The sequence below is a fragment of the Giraffa tippelskirchi genome, chromosome 4, assembly GCF_054371585.1.
Source record: "Giraffa tippelskirchi isolate mGirTip1 chromosome 4, T2T-mGirTip1v1.2.pri, whole genome shotgun sequence".
NCBI lineage: Eukaryota > Metazoa > Chordata > Mammalia > Artiodactyla > Giraffidae > Giraffa > Giraffa tippelskirchi.
The window spans coordinates 6,811,054-6,831,425 of NC_137278.1; the positions used below are offsets into that span (position 1 = coordinate 6,811,054).

Genomic DNA, 20,372 nt, shown 5'->3' on the forward strand with positions numbered 1-20,372 from the left:
ACAAGTGTGCATAGAGACCACCCACAATCCACCTCCCTGAGAAAACAACTGTTCACGCTATGACTTTCCAGATTTTTAAACTATGCTTATTAAATAAACATACAAACTGTATGTAAAATATGTAATATGCATATATTTTTATGCATATTAAACACATAATATTTATACTTTATATATTACCTCCCCTCCCCGGAGATCCTGCTGTGCGGCCACCCAAGAGACAGTGGTTACTCCTCTTGGTCTCTGTGCCCACCAAGAAGATGAGTAGCTTCATTTTTTAAAAGTTTGAATTATGAAAATAATAGGGCTTTTCTTTCCATTTTCTGAATATAAAATTATGACATTGGATTATTCCATTTCATACTACACACATCTCCCCAGACATACAGAGGGGTCTGCCGTCTAGAATTTAACTTGCTTTTTAAAAACTTTTTATTTATTTTTGGCTGTGCTGGGTCTTCATTGCTGGGTGGACTTTTCTCTAGTTGTGGCGAGCGAGAGCCACTCTCTGGTTGCAGTGAATGGGCTTCTCATTGCAGTGGCTTCTCTTGTTGTGGAGCCCCGAATCCAGGGGGCTCGGGCTCAGCAGTTGCGGTTCCCCGGGCTCTAAGCACAGGCTCAATAGTTGTGCCACATGGACTTAGTTGCTCCGCAGCATGCGGGATCTTCCCTGACCAGGGATCAAACCTGCGTCTCCTGCATTGGCAGGCGGATTCTCCACTATTGAGCCTCCAGGGAAGTCCCTTAACTTACTTTTTAAAAGAAATTTGCACTACACTGTATCCCTCCAGGGAATACATTTTCACTGGAGGAGGAGGACTTGGTGGGCAGGATGTTGCTTCAGGGGGAGTGTGGGAGAAGGGGGGCACCATGGGGAGAGGGGCTGAGTTGTCGGGATTGTCTGAAGAATCTGGGGTAGGAACAAGAGGGGTTTAAGGCTGGACATAGAGAGCCTGGCTAGATGCCAGGAGCTCAACACCTGATCTGGGTGATGGGACCTTGTTGGGAAGGTCCTGGGGGGCCCCAGGAGGCTTTAGGGAGGAGAGGGACTTGATCAATACTGTCATTTAGAGCAGTTAATCTGTCTTATGCAGAATGGCTCAGAAGGTGCTAAGATGGCAGGTAATTTGAGCAAAGGCTTCAGGTCTGTGTCATGGGTCTGGGGTCCTTTGGGTGTGCCATGGGTAGAGAGAAGCCAGGCTCAAGTGGACTTCCAAGCTCCGTCTCCATCTGCTTTAGTTTTTGATGTTGGGTAACGAGTTGCCACAAATATAGCGGCTGAATACAACATCCAGAGACTTCCCTGGAGGCCCAGTGGTTAGGATTCTGCTCCCACTGCAGGGGGCATAGGTTCAATCCCTGTCTCCTTAGTTGGGGAACTAAGATCCCACAAGTCGTGTGGCACAGCAAAAAGAAAAAAAAAGAAAAGACGGCCATTTATGATCTTACAGTTTCTATAGGTCAGGAGCCTGGGCACAGCTTAACTGGGTCGTCTGCTCAGGGTCTCACAGGCTGCAGTCAAGGAGTCCCCAGATGAGGTCTCATCTGGAGTTCAGTGTCCTCTTCTGAGCTCATTCAGATGTCAGCAGGATTGGTTTCTTGTTTGTTTCTCAAGGCTAGAGGGAGCATCCCTCTCTGCTCTGAATCTCTTCTTCCAGGGAAGACCTGGATTCTCTTTTAAAGGGCTTACCTGATTAGGCCAGGCCCACCCAGGACAATGTCCCTTTTGATCAAAGACAACTGATTAGGGACCTTAATCACATAAAGTCAGAGATTCCACCCCTACTCAAGGAGAGAGTATGACAAAAAGTGTGTCTGCCTGGGGTGGGAATCATGGAGCCATCTAGAATTATGCCACCCACACTTCTTTTTCAAGGGCAACTTCTGAATTCAAGGTGCCCGCTCCTGACCCCTCATATCCCAAGTTCAATCCATTCCCACTTCTTCTAAGATGTGAGATAAATGTTAAGAAGCTCTCAATACGCTCTTTCCAGCACTTTCAATAGAGAAGGGAATTCTTGATAATCACAAGCTTCAAGACCTGGAGACTCCCAGTGGAGTAACAGGAGTGGAGGGGAGAGCTTCAGATGGGGGCTACTCACTCATCAATAGTCACTGAAAAGACAAGTCCATCTCTGGACTGAGGCACCATGAAAGGGACGTAAAAGGGAAGAAAGCACTTTTTCCTCCTACTTCAAAGAGCTACTTATATAGCCGGAACGATCACACTGGCCTGCTTCTTCTGTTTCCCTGTGAGGTTATTAATCTCATTACAGAAAACATGGAGACAAGTGGATTGTGAGCCATTATAAAGTATTTACATTCTGGTTTGGGTCTTCCCAGATTTTTCACATTGCATGTACAAAAATGTATGACAAACATCTTGGCACACATTGCTTACCCCCTCCCTGCCCCCTCCCCCTTATTTTGGATTGCTTTTTGAAGTAGGGCTTAGAGAAGGAATTACTGGGTGAAACCATGCAAGCGTTTTTGAGGCTGTTGGTACATTTTCCAAAACGCTTGTGTTGATGTTTATACAGGGACCCCTGCTGGTGATTTGCGATTTGCTTGTTCCTTTGTGTTCGGGTCAGGAGCCTGGGCCAGCTCTGGCGATCTGTGCGGGAGAGAGCCCTGGTCTCCCAGCTCTGTGTCTGCCGGGAGAACAGACACAGCGCTCCCCACAGCGCCCTCCAGGAGCCAGCAGCAAAAGTGCAGAAGCTGGGGGTTCCGTGTTGCTTTGGGACCCGCCCACCCAGCTGCGCCCAAGGAGTGTGTGCTTGGAAGGGGCAAAGGGGAGAGCCAAACTCTCTGGGCAGGGAAAACCAATTTTACTCCAGAACGGGGAGTATGTTGACTTCCTCAGACTCCACCCCAGCTCTGTATTTTTCCACCAAAACCACCAAAGCGCTTGTTGAAGGAGGGTAACTCTGTGCCAACAACCCTGTGAGGTGGCTTCTGTCGTCACCCCCATTTTACAGAGCGGGGAAACTGAGGCCTGGAGACGTGCCTCACCTAAGGTAAAACCGTGGTCTTTATTTCTCAGGTTTTGGGTTTGGCAAGAAGAGCTAGACACTGCCTTTCCTTCCATTTCTCCCTCTTCCTCTCAAGTTCCCTTCTTTCAAACAGAAACAGAAGCTGAGGCATGCCATGCCCTGTCCCAAGCCTGCTTGGCCAAATGGGCAAAGGGGAGGCGGAGGGAGGAGGATTCCAAATTCTCCCAGCCTGGGACGGGGCCTCGGGTACCTTATCCTCATGGAAAAATTATATCCCTGGATGGTTGCCCAGGGGGCTGCCCACGCCGCTGCCCACGCCAGCCCTATAATTAGGGCTACAATAGTGACAGCAATGTTGGAATTTATTTTCTTTCACAAGGAGGGCCCCGGTGCTCCCTCCCTCAGCTCTCCAGAGCTGCATGTGTAAACGATTAAGCCGGTTTGTTTTTTCTAGAGTGCTGGGGAGGAAGTGACATTGACATCCTTGCGGCCTGATGGCAGGGCCAGCGCCTCTGTGGGAACCGGGCCCACGGCTCTCTCTCTGAACCTGGGCTCGGGACCCGCCTTCCAGGCCCTAGTGGGAGCCCCCCACCTGGTGGGTGGGAGCCCCCCGCCTGGTGGGAGCCCATCTCTGCTGCAGGCAGCCCCAACCTGGCGATGCTTCACGGCCGCTCCCTTTGGACTGAAAATAGAAAGACCAGATGTGCCTCTGTCTGAACTCCGGAGCGCTGCCCGGGACCTGGGCGGGCTCGTCCACTCACTCACGACCAGTCCAGTGCTTCTGGGAGGAAAGAGGCCACTTTTCCTGGCTGCCCATGGGGACACAGTTCTGGACCCTGTGTGCTGGCCCTTGGCTGGTGCAAATCCCTGGGGCAGGGGGTCGGTAAGTTCCTTGTGAGGGAGGACCTTGCTCAGACCAGGACGGCCCCAGTGCTCGTCCGGGTGGAAGGGCACTGATGAGCCCTTCAGTGGCCAGTGGGTGGAAGAAGAAGGTGGCCGGCTTCTTCCCGCCACCTCCACCAGGTGAGTCCTGTTTCCAGGGTCTCTTCCTCCCAGGCGCATCCATGTGTTTAAACCAAATCCTGGCCCCCTGGCCTACCCCTTCTTCCTCAGTCCAACAGCTAGTCATCAACCTCTGTCTCTGCTGGGTCTGGGACGCCTCCTGGATCGCCCACTCTGTCCTCATCTGGTCCAGGCTGCTGCCTTCCTGCCTGGACAGCCTCTGCAGGGGTGTCTCTGCCTCCCCACAGAGTCCAAGGTGGGGGGGGCCCTCTACCAAGCCAATCCTCTCCATGACTCCTCATTGCCAGGATGACATCCGCACTTCAAATCTGGCCACACAAACCCCACGTGACCTGGTCCCTGCTTCTGTCCATCTTCATCTTGCACGAGATCCAGGCCCAGAACTGTCCCCTACTGGCCCAAAGAGACAGCTTCTGGCCTACCACAGGGCCTTTACACATGCTGTTTCCCTAGCCAGAAACACTGTTCTCCCTCCCCTCTTCATCTTTCCAGGACACCTCCTCCAGGAAGCCTGCCTGGATGCTTTAGACTAGACTTGGGACTCCCTGTGATTGAGATGGCCTCTGTAGCCAGGGACCCCGTGTCAGTTCTCTGCTTTCTGCTCAGGGCCCTGCACACACCAAGAGTTTGATAATATTTGTTCAGTGAATGAATGGCAAATGGAGACCCAGAAATCACTTGCCCAAGGCAGAGGGCAAACTGAGCAAGAAGACACATCTCTGACTGTCCCCCCTTCACCCCCCCATCCCTGTCCCCCATCACACACACATGGTCAGGGCACTGGTCTCTCCTTGCTCTGGCCCCTGTAGTCGAGTGGGCAGAGCCAGCTGTAGACATCAGCAGAATGACCCTCCCCGCGCCTTCAGCCAGAGCCAGTGCCTCCCTCCCCTCATTGATGCCCCCCCCGCCACTGACCAGAGCCCCAACCTCCCATGATGGTCACACGGTGATGGTCCCGGGGGCTGTTGGCACATCTGAAGAGGGTGACACCCACCCCACAGGAACCATGTTTTTATGGTGGCATTCCCAGTGGAAGATGGGGAAGAGTCTCTGTGGGTGATATGGGGGAGATGGGGAAGGTCCTAACCTCACTCTGGGGACAGTCACACCTTCTAAAACAAAAACAGACAGTTTCTTATGTTAGGATTGTCATGTGGCTTTGACCTGTTCAAGGTCATGTAGAAGATGCGGCCTGTGGCAAGGATGCTGGCCCTTTGGGGGTGCTTTGATACTGTGTGGGCAGGGCAGACTGGAGAAGTGGGGTCCACCTGTGGAGTCCAGCAGTGTGATGAGGGGCTGAGCACCTCTGGGCCATCTGGGGCTCGGGAAGTGTGTTTTTTGTTTTTCTATTTTTGGCCATGTCACGTGGCTTGTAGGATCTGGTTCCCCAATCAGAGATTGAACCTGGGAGACAGCAGTGAAAGCGCTTAGTTCTAACCACTGGTAGGTGTGCATGCTAAGTCACTTCTGTGGTGTCCTACTCTTAGAATAGTGGAGTGGCTTGCCATGCCCGCTTCCAGGCGATCTTCCCCACCCAGGGATCGAACCCATGTCTCTTATGTCTCCTGCGTTGGAAGGTGGGAGGGAACCTTACCACTAGCGCCACCTGGGAAGCTCTAACCACTGGACCCCCAGGGAATTCCCCTGGGAAGTGTTGTCTCACTTCCAGGGGGCTGGTTGCAGAAATGATCTCTTAACCTCCCTGGAAGGTATGCCCATCAGGAGGGGTGGCCTGGGGCCAGGTGGAAAGGGCTGGCTTCAGACCACTCCCCTCACTGCACAATTTTCTGCAGACTCCTAAGTGGCTGGTGGCACACAGGTCCTCTGTCATCCCCAGTGACCATCTGCGAAAGGGCAGGCTGGAGAACTTGGAAGAAGGGCTCTGGTGGTCTTGGCTGTTAGAACCACTCTGTCCTGTGAGCCCACCTGGGGCCTCCACTCTGCACCCCTACTGTCTGGGCCATTTGCCCAGGCCCCTCCACAGTCAAAGGCCTGGGGGACCCACACCTCCTGCATGTCCAGCAGCAAGGGCTTTAATTCCAGCCTCTGCCCCACACACCCACACTGCCCCTGCCATAGGGTAGGGGAGACACCCCCTGCCCAGAGAGGGTTGGGATCCTGCCCAGAGTCACACAGCAGGGTTTCTCCCAAACACCTGGGTGTCAGGGGCTCCAGGGCAGGTCTCTGTCCTCCAACCCCACTCCCCGCCCCTGGGGTCTGCAGGGTGATGGAGGACTTTTTCAGAACGAGGGACACAGATGAGGGCAGCTGGCCCCCCAAAGCGGCCCCTCATTGGTTTGCTCTCCTGTCTGCCCTCCTTGAAACCTTTGGGGGCTTGAACCATTTTTTTTTTTATTTCTTACAGACAACAGCTTTTTGGTTTTCATACACCAAGTAAGTGAGGTCCTCGGTGAGCTGCTATCCCACCTTCTGGCCCAACCCCTCCAAGGATCAGGGGCCGAAGTCTCCAGCGGCCAGGGATGAGGGGCTGAGCCAGGCTCCAGGCGTCTCAGCAGCCTCTTGGGCCCAGGAGTCTGGGCTGCAGAGAAGGGCCAGGAGAGCCCACCCAGCCTGTCCCAGAGACAGGGGGCAGGAGAAGGTCACTTTCCTGCGTGTCTGCCCTCTTTTCTGTTGTCGTTAGACCAGGGAGGCAGTGGGATGCTGGCGGAGCCGGCGGTCAGTTCACGGTGGGCACCTGGCTGTGATGCAGGCTGAACTCCTTGGCCTTGAGACGGAGACTGGCGATACTGTTGGCCATGTTGACCCCCGGGGTCGCGGGGCCTGAGCCTCCAGGGCTGTAGGGCGGCACCGTGCTGGGGGTGACACAAGACACAAGGACATGTCAGTGCTGCCCGGAGCTGACCACCCCTGGCTGTCCGTCCTGGACCCCAGCCTCTGGTCCTCCTGCTTCCCCTCCTCGGCTTGTGGGCAGCCTTTCCCTGGGGCTGGAGGTGACCTGTGGCTGCAAGATTTAGGGCGGAGGCAGAAGGGCCCATGGTCGGCGCTGGGACCTGGAGCCGCCCCCGCAGGTTTGGGGTCATTCCTCGCTGGACCAGGAGCTTCTTGCATCCTGTTCACCCCCAGAGCCCGCCCGGTGCCTGACACACAGCAGGATGGGGGTGGGATGAACACTCACCTGTATGGAAGGATACCTCTTGATGGTTCTCCTGCCCCGGGTAAGGGGAGGGCAGGGAGGGGGGGGGAGGCCTGTGGGTCTAGCGTGGGCATCTCCAGGACTCAGATCCCACGAGCCAACCCACTGGATCTCCCAAGACCAGGGCTCCAGCAGAGCTGCTCACACAGACTAAGGGGTGGATGGCACCCCCGGGAGTTGTGGGGTGCAAAACCCCAATTCCCCAGCACCTCCTCCCTCTCCCGTCCTGTCCTGCCACCTTTTCCCGGGACAAAATTGCCCCAGACTTCGCCTCTGGGTCCCAGCCAGGTCCCCAGGACTGGGAACCATCCTCGAGGCCCCTCCCAGCCTCTCTCTGGGATGACCGACGAGAGGTGCTGAGGCGCTCGTGCCAGCCTAGAAAGCTGCAGGTTTTCTTTCTTTCTTTTTTATTAAAAAAAAAATTATTCAGTAATTTATTTGGCTGCACTGGGTCTTTGTTGTGGCATGCGGGCTCTTTTAGCTGTGGCTGTTAAAGTTCCACTGAAGGTGTGGGATCTAGTTCCCTGACCAGGGATGGAACCTGGGCCCCAGGCATTGCGAGTGCAGAGACTTAGCCACTGGACCACCAGGGACGTCCCAGAAATTGGCAGCTGTTCAGCTCCCTCAGGGTGACAGGGATTCTCCACTCCCTCCAGACCGGTCTCATCTTCTTGCCGGTCCACACATTTACAAGTACACATGTGCGCGCACACACATACACACACACATTCTTACAACCTTCCCCATGCACAGTCACACATCTGCCCACACACCCCTTAGTGCACTCCAGGTCCACGGAGGGCCTGGGCCCCTTTCACAGTTCTCTCCAGAGCCTCCAAGGAATCTAGGTCCTGAAACACCCTATGGGGGTCTCTGGGCTGCTGCCCACCCCAACCCTGTCCCGAAGCAGTTCCCACTCTCACCTGTACGGGGACGAGGCTGTCCAGGAGAGATAGTCCGGGCTCAGGGTGGTGGGCCGGGGAGCCACCGGCTGCTCGATGGCAGCCTCCTGACTGTAGGACTTGAGCAGCGAGGCCGAGCGGTTGGCCAGCATGGCCCGCTCGTTTCTGCGGAACTTGGCCCGGCGGTTCTGAAACCAGACCTGGGGGTGGGAAGGAGCCGTGAGCAGGCTGCCAAGGGGACGCAAGTCCTTTTGGACCCACTGTGTGCCTGCTCTGTCACCCGCCCTACACTGGTGGCTTCACCTCCCTGAGCCTCAGTTTTGCCATCTGTAAAATGGGGGTGATACAGTGGGAGGTTGTAATGAAGAGAGGTGTACGCTGGGCACACTGCTCAGGGGCTGGCACGGAGCAAGCCCTGGACACTTTAAAACGACTTTTATTTATCAAAACCCTCTGTGCCAGACACTGAGCTAAGCTACAAAAATAACTCCTTTCTTTCTCATAAGAACGCCATAAAAATAGACCCAAGCGATCCTCATTTTACAGGGAAGCACCTATGGGCTTCCCTTACAGCTCATAGGCCTGCAGTGTAGGAGACCCGGGTTGGGTTCTATTCCTGGGTCGGGAAGATTCCCTGGAGAAGGAAATGGAAACCCACTCCAGTATTCTTGCCTGGAGAATCCCATAACAGAGGAGTCTGGCGGGCTGCAGTCCATGGGGTCGTAAGAGTCGGATACAACTTAGCGACTAAACCACCACCGCCACCTATGGCACAGAGAGGTTAAGGAACTTGCTCAAGCTCACACAGCCGGCCAGTGGCAGGGCTTGGATTGGACCCTCAGCCCTCCTGGCCTCAGACGCCCCCGCACACTTTGGCAATTCCTTAACCCTGGGTGCGTGGTGGCTGCACATGCTCCTGCAAGGAGCCCACGGACGCGCAGCTCTCACCTGGACGCGCGCCTCGCTGAGGTTGACCCGCCGGGCCAGCTCCTCCCGCACGAAGGCATCGGGGTAGTGCGTGCGTTCGAACACGCGCTCCAGCGCCTGCAGCTGGCTGCTGTTGAACGTGGTGCGGTTCCGCCGCTGTTTCTTCTTCCGCTTGGCGGCGCTGCTGCGCCCGGGGCTGGGACACTCACCTGCGGAGGGACCCAAGGGTCAGCTCAAGGCCAGGCCGGGCCGCCCCTGCGCCCACAGGCGCCCACACGGTCACTACTCGGGCACCAGCTCAGCAACGTGCGCTGAGCGCTTTAACCTGTGGCTTCCCACTGCGGGTGGATGGTCCAGCCCGGAGGGTAGGACCCTTTAATTCACTCCTTTGTTAATTTCTTCATCCATCCATCCATTTATTCTACAACACACTTACTGAGCACCTACGAACTGGCAGGCACAGGGCTAGGGCCCAGGGGATACAAAGGTGAGCCAAAGCGGCCAGGGTCCCCCTCCTGGGGAGCCAGGGGACAGGCATCTGCTGCCATGAAGGACAACCGACCTGGTCAGGGAGGGCTGGAGGCATCTATGTGTCCTCAGAAGCTGGCTCTGACTCTAGGGTATGGTCAACCGCCATGGGTATTTGTTGTTGAATTATATTAATATATAAAAAGGCGCAGTGGAAGTCACAGTTCTGAGGGTCCACTGCACACAGTAGGCTTTTTCACACCCACAGACCATTGGATGCTCACAAAAACCGAGGCAGGTGCTATTCGCCTCCTCATGCCCCATTTACAGAGGAGCTACTGTTTCCACATTTCAATTTTACCCAGAGGTTAAACTGCTGACCCTTCATCCTGACGGACCCAGCTCATTGCTCACTCCTCCAGTAAGCCCTCCCTGATCACCTGAGTGCACATGGAATCCTCTCTCCTCCATTGCACTCACTGGGCACTTAGAACCAACCCTGTCTGGTTCAGTACTTGCTTGTGGATCTTATTTTCTTATTAAAAATGTGTATTTTATGGATAAGCAACAAGGTTCTGCTGTATAACACAATATCCTATAATTAAGCATAATGGGAACAGAATATGAAGAAGAATATGTATAGGTATAACTGAATCACCTTGCTGTACACCAGAAGTTAACACATTGTAAATCAACTCTACTTAAAAAAAAAAAAAAAAAAGGATACTTCATCAAATTAAAAAATCTGGAGATTTCATGTTAAAAAAGTATATTCTAAAAACCAAGTAACATCACTGTCACAATAACAGATTCAGACAACACAGAAAGGGACAAAGTAAAAGCAATGACTCCCTTCTCTTGACTCTACTCCCCAAGCTTTACAAAATTACAAATGTGAATTTCAAACAGTTTACAAGCATGACTCTACCTACAAATGACCCTATTTCATTCCTTTTAGGGACTGAGTAATATTCCGTTGTGTTCATGTACCATGTCTTCTTTCTCCACTCACTTGTCTTGAACATTTAGGTTGTTTCCATGTCCTGGCCATTGTAAATAGTGCTGCAACGAACACTAGGGTACATGTGTCAAGGAATGGAACAGGGCCATTTGTAGAGACGTGGGTGGACCTAGAGTAGGTCATATAGGCTGAAGTAAGTCAGAAAGAGAAAGACAAGTATCATATATTAATGCATATATGTGGAAAATAATGCATATATCTAGAAAAGTGTTACAGATGAACCTATTTCCAGGGTAGGAATAGAGACGTAGAGAACAAACGTGGACACGGGGCAGGAAGGAAGGGTGGGAGGAATTGGGAAATTAGGACGGACATATACAGACTGTGCTGTGCTTAGTTGCCCAGTCGTGTCTGACTCTTTGCGACCCCGTGGACTGTAGCTCTCCAGGCTCCTCTGTTCATAGGGATTCTCCAGGCAAGGATACTGGAGTGGATTGCCATGCTCTCCTCCAGGGGTCATATATACACTACCGTGTGTAAAATAGGTGTCTAGTGGGAACCTGCTATAAAGCACAGGAAACTCAGCTCAGTGCTCTGTGATGACCTACAGGGGTGGAATGGGGGGTGGCTGGGGAGGAGGAGGTCCAAGAGGGAGGGGATATATGTATACTTATAGCTGATTCACTTCATCATACAGCAGAAACTAATACAATTTTCCAAAGCAATTATACTCCAAGAAAATAAAATTTAAAAAGTTTACAAGCATGAGATCACACTGAACACATTGGTGCTGCAACGTGCCTCTTCTTATTTACTATACTCCCAAGACCGCTCCACATGGGCCAGCAAACCAGCCTTCTTTATCTGCATCATGTGCACTGATCTGTATTTCCCCTCTTGCTCCCTTCTTCCCTGGTGGCGCAGCTGGTAAAGAATCTGCCTGCAATGCGGGAGACCTGGGGTCGATCCCTGGGTCAGGAAGAACCCGTTGAGAAGGGAACAGCTACTCACTCCAGTATTCTGGCCTGCAGAGTTACATGGACTATTCCATGGGGTCGCAAAGAACCGAAACAGTTATCACAGTAACAGTAACCGTCATCCGTTGTCGCAGTAACAGATTCAAACAACACAGAGAGGGACAAAGCAAAAGTTAACGATTCCCTGTTCCCGACTCTGCTCCCCAAGCTCTACAAAATTACACGTGTGATTTTAAAATAGTTTATAAGCATGACTCTACAAATGACCCTATTTCGTTCCTTTTAGTGGTTGACTTTGAGCGACTTTACCACTTTCACTATCCCACCTTCCACCTGTCAGAACCATTTTAAAATTCACCTTTGCTTTATCCTTCCAGCATTGCTTTTTGCAATTTTTTTTCTAGTATTTTCTCCCACTATTCTATTGGAAGCTAGCCGACTCTGGACTGCTGTGTCCCTCTCTTTGTTCCCACGGGGTAATACATCCCAGGGATTTCTCCATCCAGTACAGAAAGTCCTGCATGTGGCTCTGTACCACTCAGTTGTGCAAACGTACTGTTTTTAAAAATATTTATTTACTTATTTGGTTGTGTGGGATCTTTCCATTGGGCACGTGGGATCTAGTTCCCTGACTCGGGATCGAACCCAGGCCCCCTGCGTTGGGAGGGCAGAGTCTTAGCCACTGGACTACCAGGGAAACCCCTATACTATGGTTTATTCAAGTAAAACCAGAGCCCTATCGATTGGCAGATGGTGTGTTTCCAGTCTTTTGCAACTCAGAAGAATACCACCATGAATAACCTTGTGCAAACATGATTTTCCATTTTTGCCAGTGAATATTTGGGACAGATTCCTAGAATTGGGATTGTTGGGCCAATGAGTAAAATGCTAGCTATAGCCAAGGCCCCATCAGGGTTCCCAGCAGCAGTGGACGGGAAGGCCAGTTTTGCTCCCAGTTGGGTCAACAGAGGGTGTGGATAACCTTTTGGAGTTGGGGGTACACCTTGTATTTTTGCTTCCCCAGTTACACATTCCCTTTATGTTGTTGTTCAGTCGTTCAGTCGTGTCCAATTCTGTGACCCCCATGGACTGCAGCACGCCAGGCTTCCCTGTCTGTCCTTCACCATCTCCGGGAGCTTGCTCAAATGCACGTCCATTGAGTTGGTGATGCTATCCAACCATCTGGCCCTCTGTCATTCCCCTTCTCCTCCTGCCTTCAATCTTTCCCAGCATCAGGGTCTTTTCCAATGAGTCAGCTTTTCGCATCAGGTGGCCAAGGTATTGGAGCTTCAGCTTCAGAATCAGTCCCTCCAGTGAATATTCAGGATTGATTTCCTTTAGGACGGACTGGTTTGATCACATGATGCTGAGTTGTTCAGCTGAGCATCTAGAACATTCCAGGGCCAGCCAAGGATACCATTCAATCCTGGACTTTGAACGCTCCCACGTTTGCAGAGTTCACTGTCTCTTGAGCAACCAGCTGATTGGATTGGAGGGCAAACTGTTCCATGAGTCCAGTAATGCTGCGTGGGGTGGGGGTGGGGGTGGGGGGGAGGAGAGTTGTCAAGCAGGAATCAGGCAGGGTTTCCCGGGAAAAGATGATCTTACTGGGTTTGGACCGGTGGTTCTCAGTCGAGGGCAATTTCACCCCCAGGGGACATCTGAAAATGTCTGGAGACATTCTTGATGGTCAGGACTGAGAGGCGGGTGGTGCTCCTAGGATGGAGGTAGAGACTGGAGCTCCTGCTAAGTACGCTTCAGTGCCCAAAACAGACTCTGGATCAGGGAATTCTTTGGTTCACCATGTGCATAGCGCTGAGGGAGAGAGGCCCTGGTTTGGAGGGAGGACCAGGAATTGAAGTCCAGTACTTTTCCCCTTTGGGAAGTACTAAAAACACAGGACGCGTGTGGGAATCGGGTAGGCGGTGGCAGGGAACACGGAGCGAGCTGGCCTCGTCTCCTGGACCTGCTTCAGTCTTCACTCCTTACCCCTTTCCTCCAAGAAAAGGTGAAGATGGATGAGAATGTCTGGTGGCTGTGAATGTCTCTCCACCCCCGCCCCTCACCCCCTCGAGCAGGAAGAAACCTTACACCGAAATATCAAGGGTGGAGCGCTGAAAACCTGTGTGATCAAGACCCCAGAGAGTGGACAGAAGCTTCTGGAACACCAGCCATCGCGAGCCGATTTCTGCCCCCCTTAGGCAATGCTGCTTGGGCACAAACCCAACGCAGAAGGCCTTTCAGCCAAAAAAGGAGACTTTTTCGGGAAATTTCTGAGCAATTCAAAACGGAGGGTGTTGAAATGAAAACCATTTTGTAGCCTTGGCCCCCGGAAGAAACAACTCTGCTCTTTGGCTAAACTGCTGGAGCCTTGGAGCTGAAACCCTCAGGCAAGGGATTTACACCCCCCGCTCCAGCAACCCCAGACTCTCACACCCCTCACCCCAGCTGGTCTGGAGTCAGTTCTTTCCACCAGGGCAGCTGTGATGGAATGCGCTCAACAAAAGTGGGTTTGGGCAGGAACAGTGTCCAGTGTTGCATACTCTCCCATCCACTGGATCCCAGCATCTGCCCTGCGAGGTGTTATCCCATTTCACACATTGGGAAACCGAGGCTCTGAGAGGTTAACCCAAGATCATGCAGCTGGGACTGTGCCTGTGGGGAGACTCAGGCAGCCCGGGGTGTGAGTTTGTCTCTGCTGGGTCGTCTTCCCTCATCCTCCTGGCTCCCAGGGAAGGTGATGGCAGGTGCGGAGGGGGTCACACTCTCGGTCCCAGCTCTGGGAGGCATCATGGATCGTGTCATCTCACTGCTGTGGAAATGTCCCCGAGAGTCCATCCTAGCCCCCCAGGGGGGAAGACCTCACTTCTGGGAGTCCTGCAGGACCGTGGCTTGCCCAGGGTCACACAAAGTTCCTGGAGGAGCTGAGTTTAACTGAATGCCAAGAGCATAGTCATTGCTCCATAAATGTTCACTGCGCTTAATATCTATATATATTTTTTGGCCATGCTGTGTGGCATGTGGGATCTTCATTCTTGGACCAGGGATCAAACCTGCGCCCCCTGCATTGAAAGCGCAGAGTCTTAACCACTGGGCTTCCAGGGAAGTTCCTGCCCTTAACATTATTGTTTGTGTGCAAGCCGCTTTCCATCCGAAAACAAGGATCTTTCTCCTTCAGCCCAGCCCCCAGCAGAAAGCTGCTTCCAGTCCCAACTGCGGGCAGAGGCTGAGGAGAGGCCGTTGAGGATGTGGAAGATTTAGGAGGCGTCTTGGAGGTGACCCAGGACTTGAACCCACAGCTTTGGCCTCAGCCAGGGCTCACTCTTGGGCTGCACTTTTCTTCCCAGCGAATGCGCCGGATGTTCGTTACCACCAGTTCCTGAATCGCCCCCTGAGAAGTGGATGTGGTGGGCGTGTGTCCTCTGGGGGTTCCACGCTTGAGGTTCAAGCATTTGGAAAATAAATAAATACTCTTGAAGCCTCGGGCCAGCGAGCACTGGGGCCAGGCCTGTCCCAATCAGGGCTGTGCCCAAAGTTTCCTTTTGTTCAGTCAAAGTTCTGGGATTGAAAATAAAGCCTGAAACCACCTCCATTTACCTGGGCTCTTTAGGGGCTACCGTGAGGGGCTGAGTCCGGGGAAAGATAAACGGACTCAGGTAGGGCAGACGGGCCACGCTCTCTCTCTTATTACATTGCAGTGAGAAAAAGTGACTGCTGCACCGTTTTCTTCCATTAAATTATTTCACACATACCATTTACTTGGCTGACTTCAGGCCAAAGACATTTAAAAACTCTGCTCTCGGCCAAATGATCAAGTGTTCCTGGCTCCTTCCCCTGCACCCATGGTTTTTCTTATTCCGTGTAATTTAAGGGTCTAAATAGTCTGGAGGGAATTAACTGCAAATTCTTCCTAAGACAAATAAACCCGGCCTATTCGTTTCTGCCTTTCTCAAGCTGTTGAGAGACACTCTCTGTTTGTTTTTGCTTCAAATAGTCAGTTTGTGCCTGACCCTGGGGCCACGGCGAGCTCCAACCCAAATAAATAACTTTTATTAATTAGCATTTATTCCGACCGAATAAGTGGCCTCCCCCACCCCAAATGTGATCTCTGCCAACACGTTCACAAAAATAAACAACGGGTCCCCAGGACCTTGATGTGGATTTAACAAATTAACACTGGGCTTTGGTCAAAGGAGTTTCGAGGCTGCAGGAATACTTACAGCCAGAAGAGTCTGGGGAAGGAAGTGGAGGTGTGGGGGGTGCACGGAGGCTGTGCCCCCAAACACCTAGGTTTCTTGGTAGAGAGCTGGGTCCCTTTGAAAGATCCCTTGGAGTGGCGCTCAGACAGGTATTCTGGAATCTGTATCCTTAGCTACCCTCCAGGCAGCATCCCTGACTCCAGGGCTACCTGGAGAGCCTTGGGAGAGAATCTCACCTCATCAGATAAGAAGTAACAGGGAGTAGAGGTGGTTAAGAAGGCCAGGGTCCTGGTTTAGGAGCACAGGTTGGCACTGGCTCACCAGCAGAGTGGCCATGGGTGAAGCTTTATTCCACCCCAGCCTCAGGAATCCCCCTGAGAAATGGAGGTAACAGGAACCACTTCACTGAACCCTCATAAGCATCCGACCTGGGTGCTCTTAGCCTGATTTTTACAGAAGGGGAAACTGACCTGTCAAACAGGGGGTGGTAAACAACCTGTCAAAGCCATGTGGCCAGTAAAGGCTGGGACAGGGACTTAAATCTGCAGGTTGGTCCAGAGCCCAGGCTTCTTACCACCTTGGCATGGGCAGCCAGCTGGATGAGTACCCCCAGGTCCTCATGTAGAGGGATCCTGGGGGGGTGGTCTTTCCAGGGGCTTAGAGTGAGTGGTCAGCCAAGAAGAGGGGGCTGAAGGCAACAGGAGCATCTCTAAAGCTGGGGTCTGTGCTGGAGTCCCCGGTACACAGGCCAGGAGGCAGCTGGGGGCGGCATGCAGGGTGGGGTAGCTTTGAGAAGGGGCAGGGGGGTGCCCAGCCCGTGATGCCTGCGAGGGCAGAGCCAGGGTCGGGCCTGGCACTACATGCATCACTCATATTGGAAGGAAGAAAGGAAGGATGGGCAGGAGGGAGGAGAAGAAGCATGGACCCTGGTGCCCTCCGGAGAAGGGCACCTGGACTTCCGGGGGCTTCCACAGGAGGCCAGCCCCACCCCACCTCCAGAATCTCAAGCAAGGAGCCAAGAGCCACTTTCACGCTTGGACCGGCCGGCCTCTGTCCGGGACACACAGGGACCAGGGCTAAGGCACAAATGGGAGCAGGCAGTGAGATCACTGAGGTGAACTTTCCAGCATCACTCCCTGGAGGCCCCCAGCAACCTCGAGACGAGGGGCAAGATGTCACTGCCTCACAGAGAAGACAAAAGGGGGGCCCAGAGAGGGGCTGGGACCTACCCAGGGTCACATAGCAAGTGAGAGCTTTCCCTCTGCAAGCCCCAGACCTATTCTTTTCCTTACTGCACCTCTGGCAGCTGCTTGGCAGCGAGAAGGGAGGGAGGAGGTAGCCCCAGCCCCCAGTCCAGCCCTGGGCAAACTGACAGTGACCTTGACAGAGGGATGGGGCCTTCCTCTTGAGGGGTTCCTGGCTCTGTCTACTGGATGGGACCCCCAGATCCTCCAGGTGGGAAGTGCCAGTACAGGGGGCCTCAGTGGTTTCAGAGATGTTGTCCCAGGTTTGTGGTCTCCCGGAGGCCAGTATTTACGTTGGACAGGCACATCCTCTCCCTTGTGGACTCCTGCCCATTCCGTTCCTGGGCTTGCCACTTCTCTCTGCCTCCCTGCTCACCTTCAGTTCTCAGCAGAATGCCGCCTCCTCCAGGAAGCCATCCCAGACACCACCACCCCCATCATAGCTCTGTCACGCTGTAGGGTAAATGTAGGGTCGTTTGTCTGGCAGGGACTGGAACCTAACTGTTTTCTGGCTCCCTGGGACCCATCACAGGGCCTGATTCAAGGTAGGAAGTGTTAGTCGCTCAGTCATGTCTTTTTGTGACCCCATGGACTGGTTTGATCACATGATGCTGAGTTGTTCAGCTGAGCATCTAGAACATTCCAGGGCCAGCCAAGGATACCATTCAATCCTGGATTTTGAACGCTCCCACGTTTGCAGAGTTCACTGCCTCTTGAGCAACCAGCTGATTGGATTGGAGGGCAAACTGGAGGAGGAGCCCACCAGGCTCCTCCTGCTACAGAATTCTCCACGCAAGAATACTGGAGTGGGTAGCCATTCCCTTCTCCAGAGGATCTTCCTGACCCAGGGATCGAACCTGGGTCTCCCGCATTGCAGATTTTTTTACCATCTGAGCCAGCAGGGAAGCCCAAGGCAAACTCTGCACAAATATTTGTTGAGTGTTAAGTGAATGAATGAATGAAGAGATAAACAAATGAATGAGGAGACACTGGAAATGTATGGGAAGACTTCAGAGTCTGCTCCTGTCCTGGGCTGTCTCCTTGCGGAGCTGTGGAAGCCTAGCCAGGGCTGAGTCACGACAGCGCGTATCACAGGGCAGCGGGCAGGAGCTTGGGGCAGTGGACTGGGAAGTCAGCCACCAACAACCACTGCCCAGCCACCCCTCCGAGAATGTTTCATCTCAATAATTCTGAACAACAACCCAAGCTGCTGATCCACTTTTATACCTACCAGTCTGGAGAAGGAGGAAGTAACACAGGAAGGAAGGTGAGGAAGGAAGACACACTGGGTCTTAAGGAGGCAGAGAGGTGCCCTGATCCATGTCCCTATGGCCTCACAGGCCTCAGACAGCATATAAGAAGCCAGCGGTCACAGGCCACCCCTGTCTGGGACTGCTGTACCCCTAGGCCTTCCCAGCCTGCACAGTAACCAGTGTGTCTATGAGGAGGGCTCAGCTAGGCTTGGGCTGACCCTGGAGTCTGGAGGAGGCTGGGGAGGCCCCGCATGTCCTCTCGAAACATCAGCAGAGTCCTGGAGGCAGCTTCAATGCATCTGGGTCTCCCTAGAGTCTGGAATCTCTGCTATACATGCACTAAGGACATGGCATGGTGCACACACTTCCATCAGGCCACTGGATGCCCCAAGAAGCCCTAGTGGAGGGGCCAATGTGCCGGGGGAACTTGTCTTACTGGATAGCACGAGCTCCTGTCACCTCAGGGCCTTTGCACATGCTGTTCCCTCTGCTTGGAGTCCTGCACCTCTTTTGCCTGGCGAATGCATTCCTGCCTTTAATCTCAGACTAGATGCCTTGTCCTTGGCGTCTTTTTCAGCCCCCAGACCAGACACATCTCCTTGGTACAGGCTTCTGGGCCCTCTCTCTCTCCCGCACATCTATAATTAAGTCATTCTTCTGTTTCGGTTACCTGCTTCATGCCTGTCTCTTTCATTTCATTCTAAGCTCTAGGGAGGCAGGGGCTCGGTTTGCCTTGTCACTGCTGTATCCCCAGAACTGGGTAAGTAGTTTGGTTTCAGAAATATTTCTGAATGAATGATTATATAAATGAGGGAAGGACTCGTTTCAAAAAACGATGAGAAGTGTCAAGGTCCAAAGCCACTTCCCTTCACCCTCAAAAGGGCCAGACAATGGTTTCTTAGATATGACACCAAAAGCACAAGGAATTAAAGGAAAGACAAGAAATCAGACCTCTTCAAATCAAAAACTTTTGTGAACACCATCAAGAGAGTTAAAAGGCAACTCACAGGATAGGAAAACTACTTACAAATCATATAATTGGTAAGAGACCTGTATTTAGAAGATGTTAAGAACTCTTGTAACTCAACAACAAAAAGACAAACAATCCAATTAAAAAATGAGCAAATGGGGGCTTTCCTGGTTGTCCAGTGGCTAAGACTTCACGCTCCCAATTCAGGGGGCCCAGGCTCCATCCCTGGTCAAGGAACTAGATCCCACACGCTGCAACCAAGAGTTCACATGCCACAACTAAGGCCTGGTGCAGCCAAATAAATACATAAATATTTTACAAAAATAAATAAAAATGAACAAATGATCTGAATAGACATTTCTTCAAATAAGATGTACAAATGACCAATAAGCACATGAAAAGATGTTCAACACCATTAGCCATCAGGGAGACTAATGGCAAAGCAAAGCGAAAAGTCACAATGAGACAGCACTTCATACCTGCTAGAATCAAAAGACACAGGAACAAGCGGTGGCAAGAAGGCAGTGAAATCAGAGCTTTCAGCCACTGCTGATGGGGGTGTAAAGTGACGCAGCCACTCTGGAAAGCAGCCTGGCAGTTCTTCAAAATGTTAAAAATAGAGTTAGCATATGACCCGGTGATTCCACTCTCGGTTATATACTCCAGAGAAATGAAAACATATGTCCACATGAAAACTTGGATATGAATGAATGTTCATAGCAGTATTACTCATAATAGCCCCCAAAGTGGAAACAACCCAAAATGCCCATCAACTGATGTGTACACCAATATCCATACAATGAAATGTTATTCGACTGTCAAAAGGATTGAAGTACTGACCCACGCCACAGACCAATGACCGTTGAAAATATTCTGTGTGTGCTCAGTCAGTCATGTCCGACTCTTTGCAAACCCATGGACTATAGCTCGCCAGGCTCCTCTCTCCACGGAATTCTCCAGGCAAGAATACTGGAGCAGGTTGCCATTTCCTACTCCAGGGGATCTTCCTGACCCAGGGATCGGACTTGTATCTCTTGCATCTCCTGTCCTGGCAGGCGGATTCTTTACCACTAGCGCCATTATGTTGAATGAAAGAAGATGTTGCCATTGACAGAAGGGCACATAATGTAAGATTCCACTCATATGAACTGCCCCAAATAGGCAAATCTATAAAGACAGGAAGTAGATTAGTGCTTGCCAGTGTGTTGGGGGAGGCTGGTGGAGGTGAGGATTGGGGTGGGGTGAGAACTAAAGTGTGCAGGGTTGCTTTCTGGGTGATGAAAATGTTCTCAAATTGATTG

General features: G+C 52.3%; 1 protein-coding gene across 1 annotated transcript in view; it reads right to left on the reverse strand.

Moving 5' to 3' along the window:
* Positions 1 to 6,342: 6,342 nt before the first annotated feature.
* The window catches only part of PRRX2 (paired related homeobox 2), a 50,551-nt gene continuing 36,521 nt past the window's right edge, over positions 6,343 to 20,372 (reverse strand). Inside the window, exons 2-4 of the mRNA XM_081594837.1 lie at positions 9,021 to 9,208; positions 8,094 to 8,272; positions 6,343 to 6,829 (exon numbers count right to left, since the gene is read on the reverse strand). Coding sequence (XP_081450963.1) covers positions 6,694 to 6,829; positions 8,094 to 8,272; positions 9,021 to 9,208 — 503 coding nt within the window. The 3' untranslated portion in view covers positions 6,343 to 6,693. The remainder of the gene's footprint in view (positions 6,830 to 8,093; positions 8,273 to 9,020; positions 9,209 to 20,372) is intronic.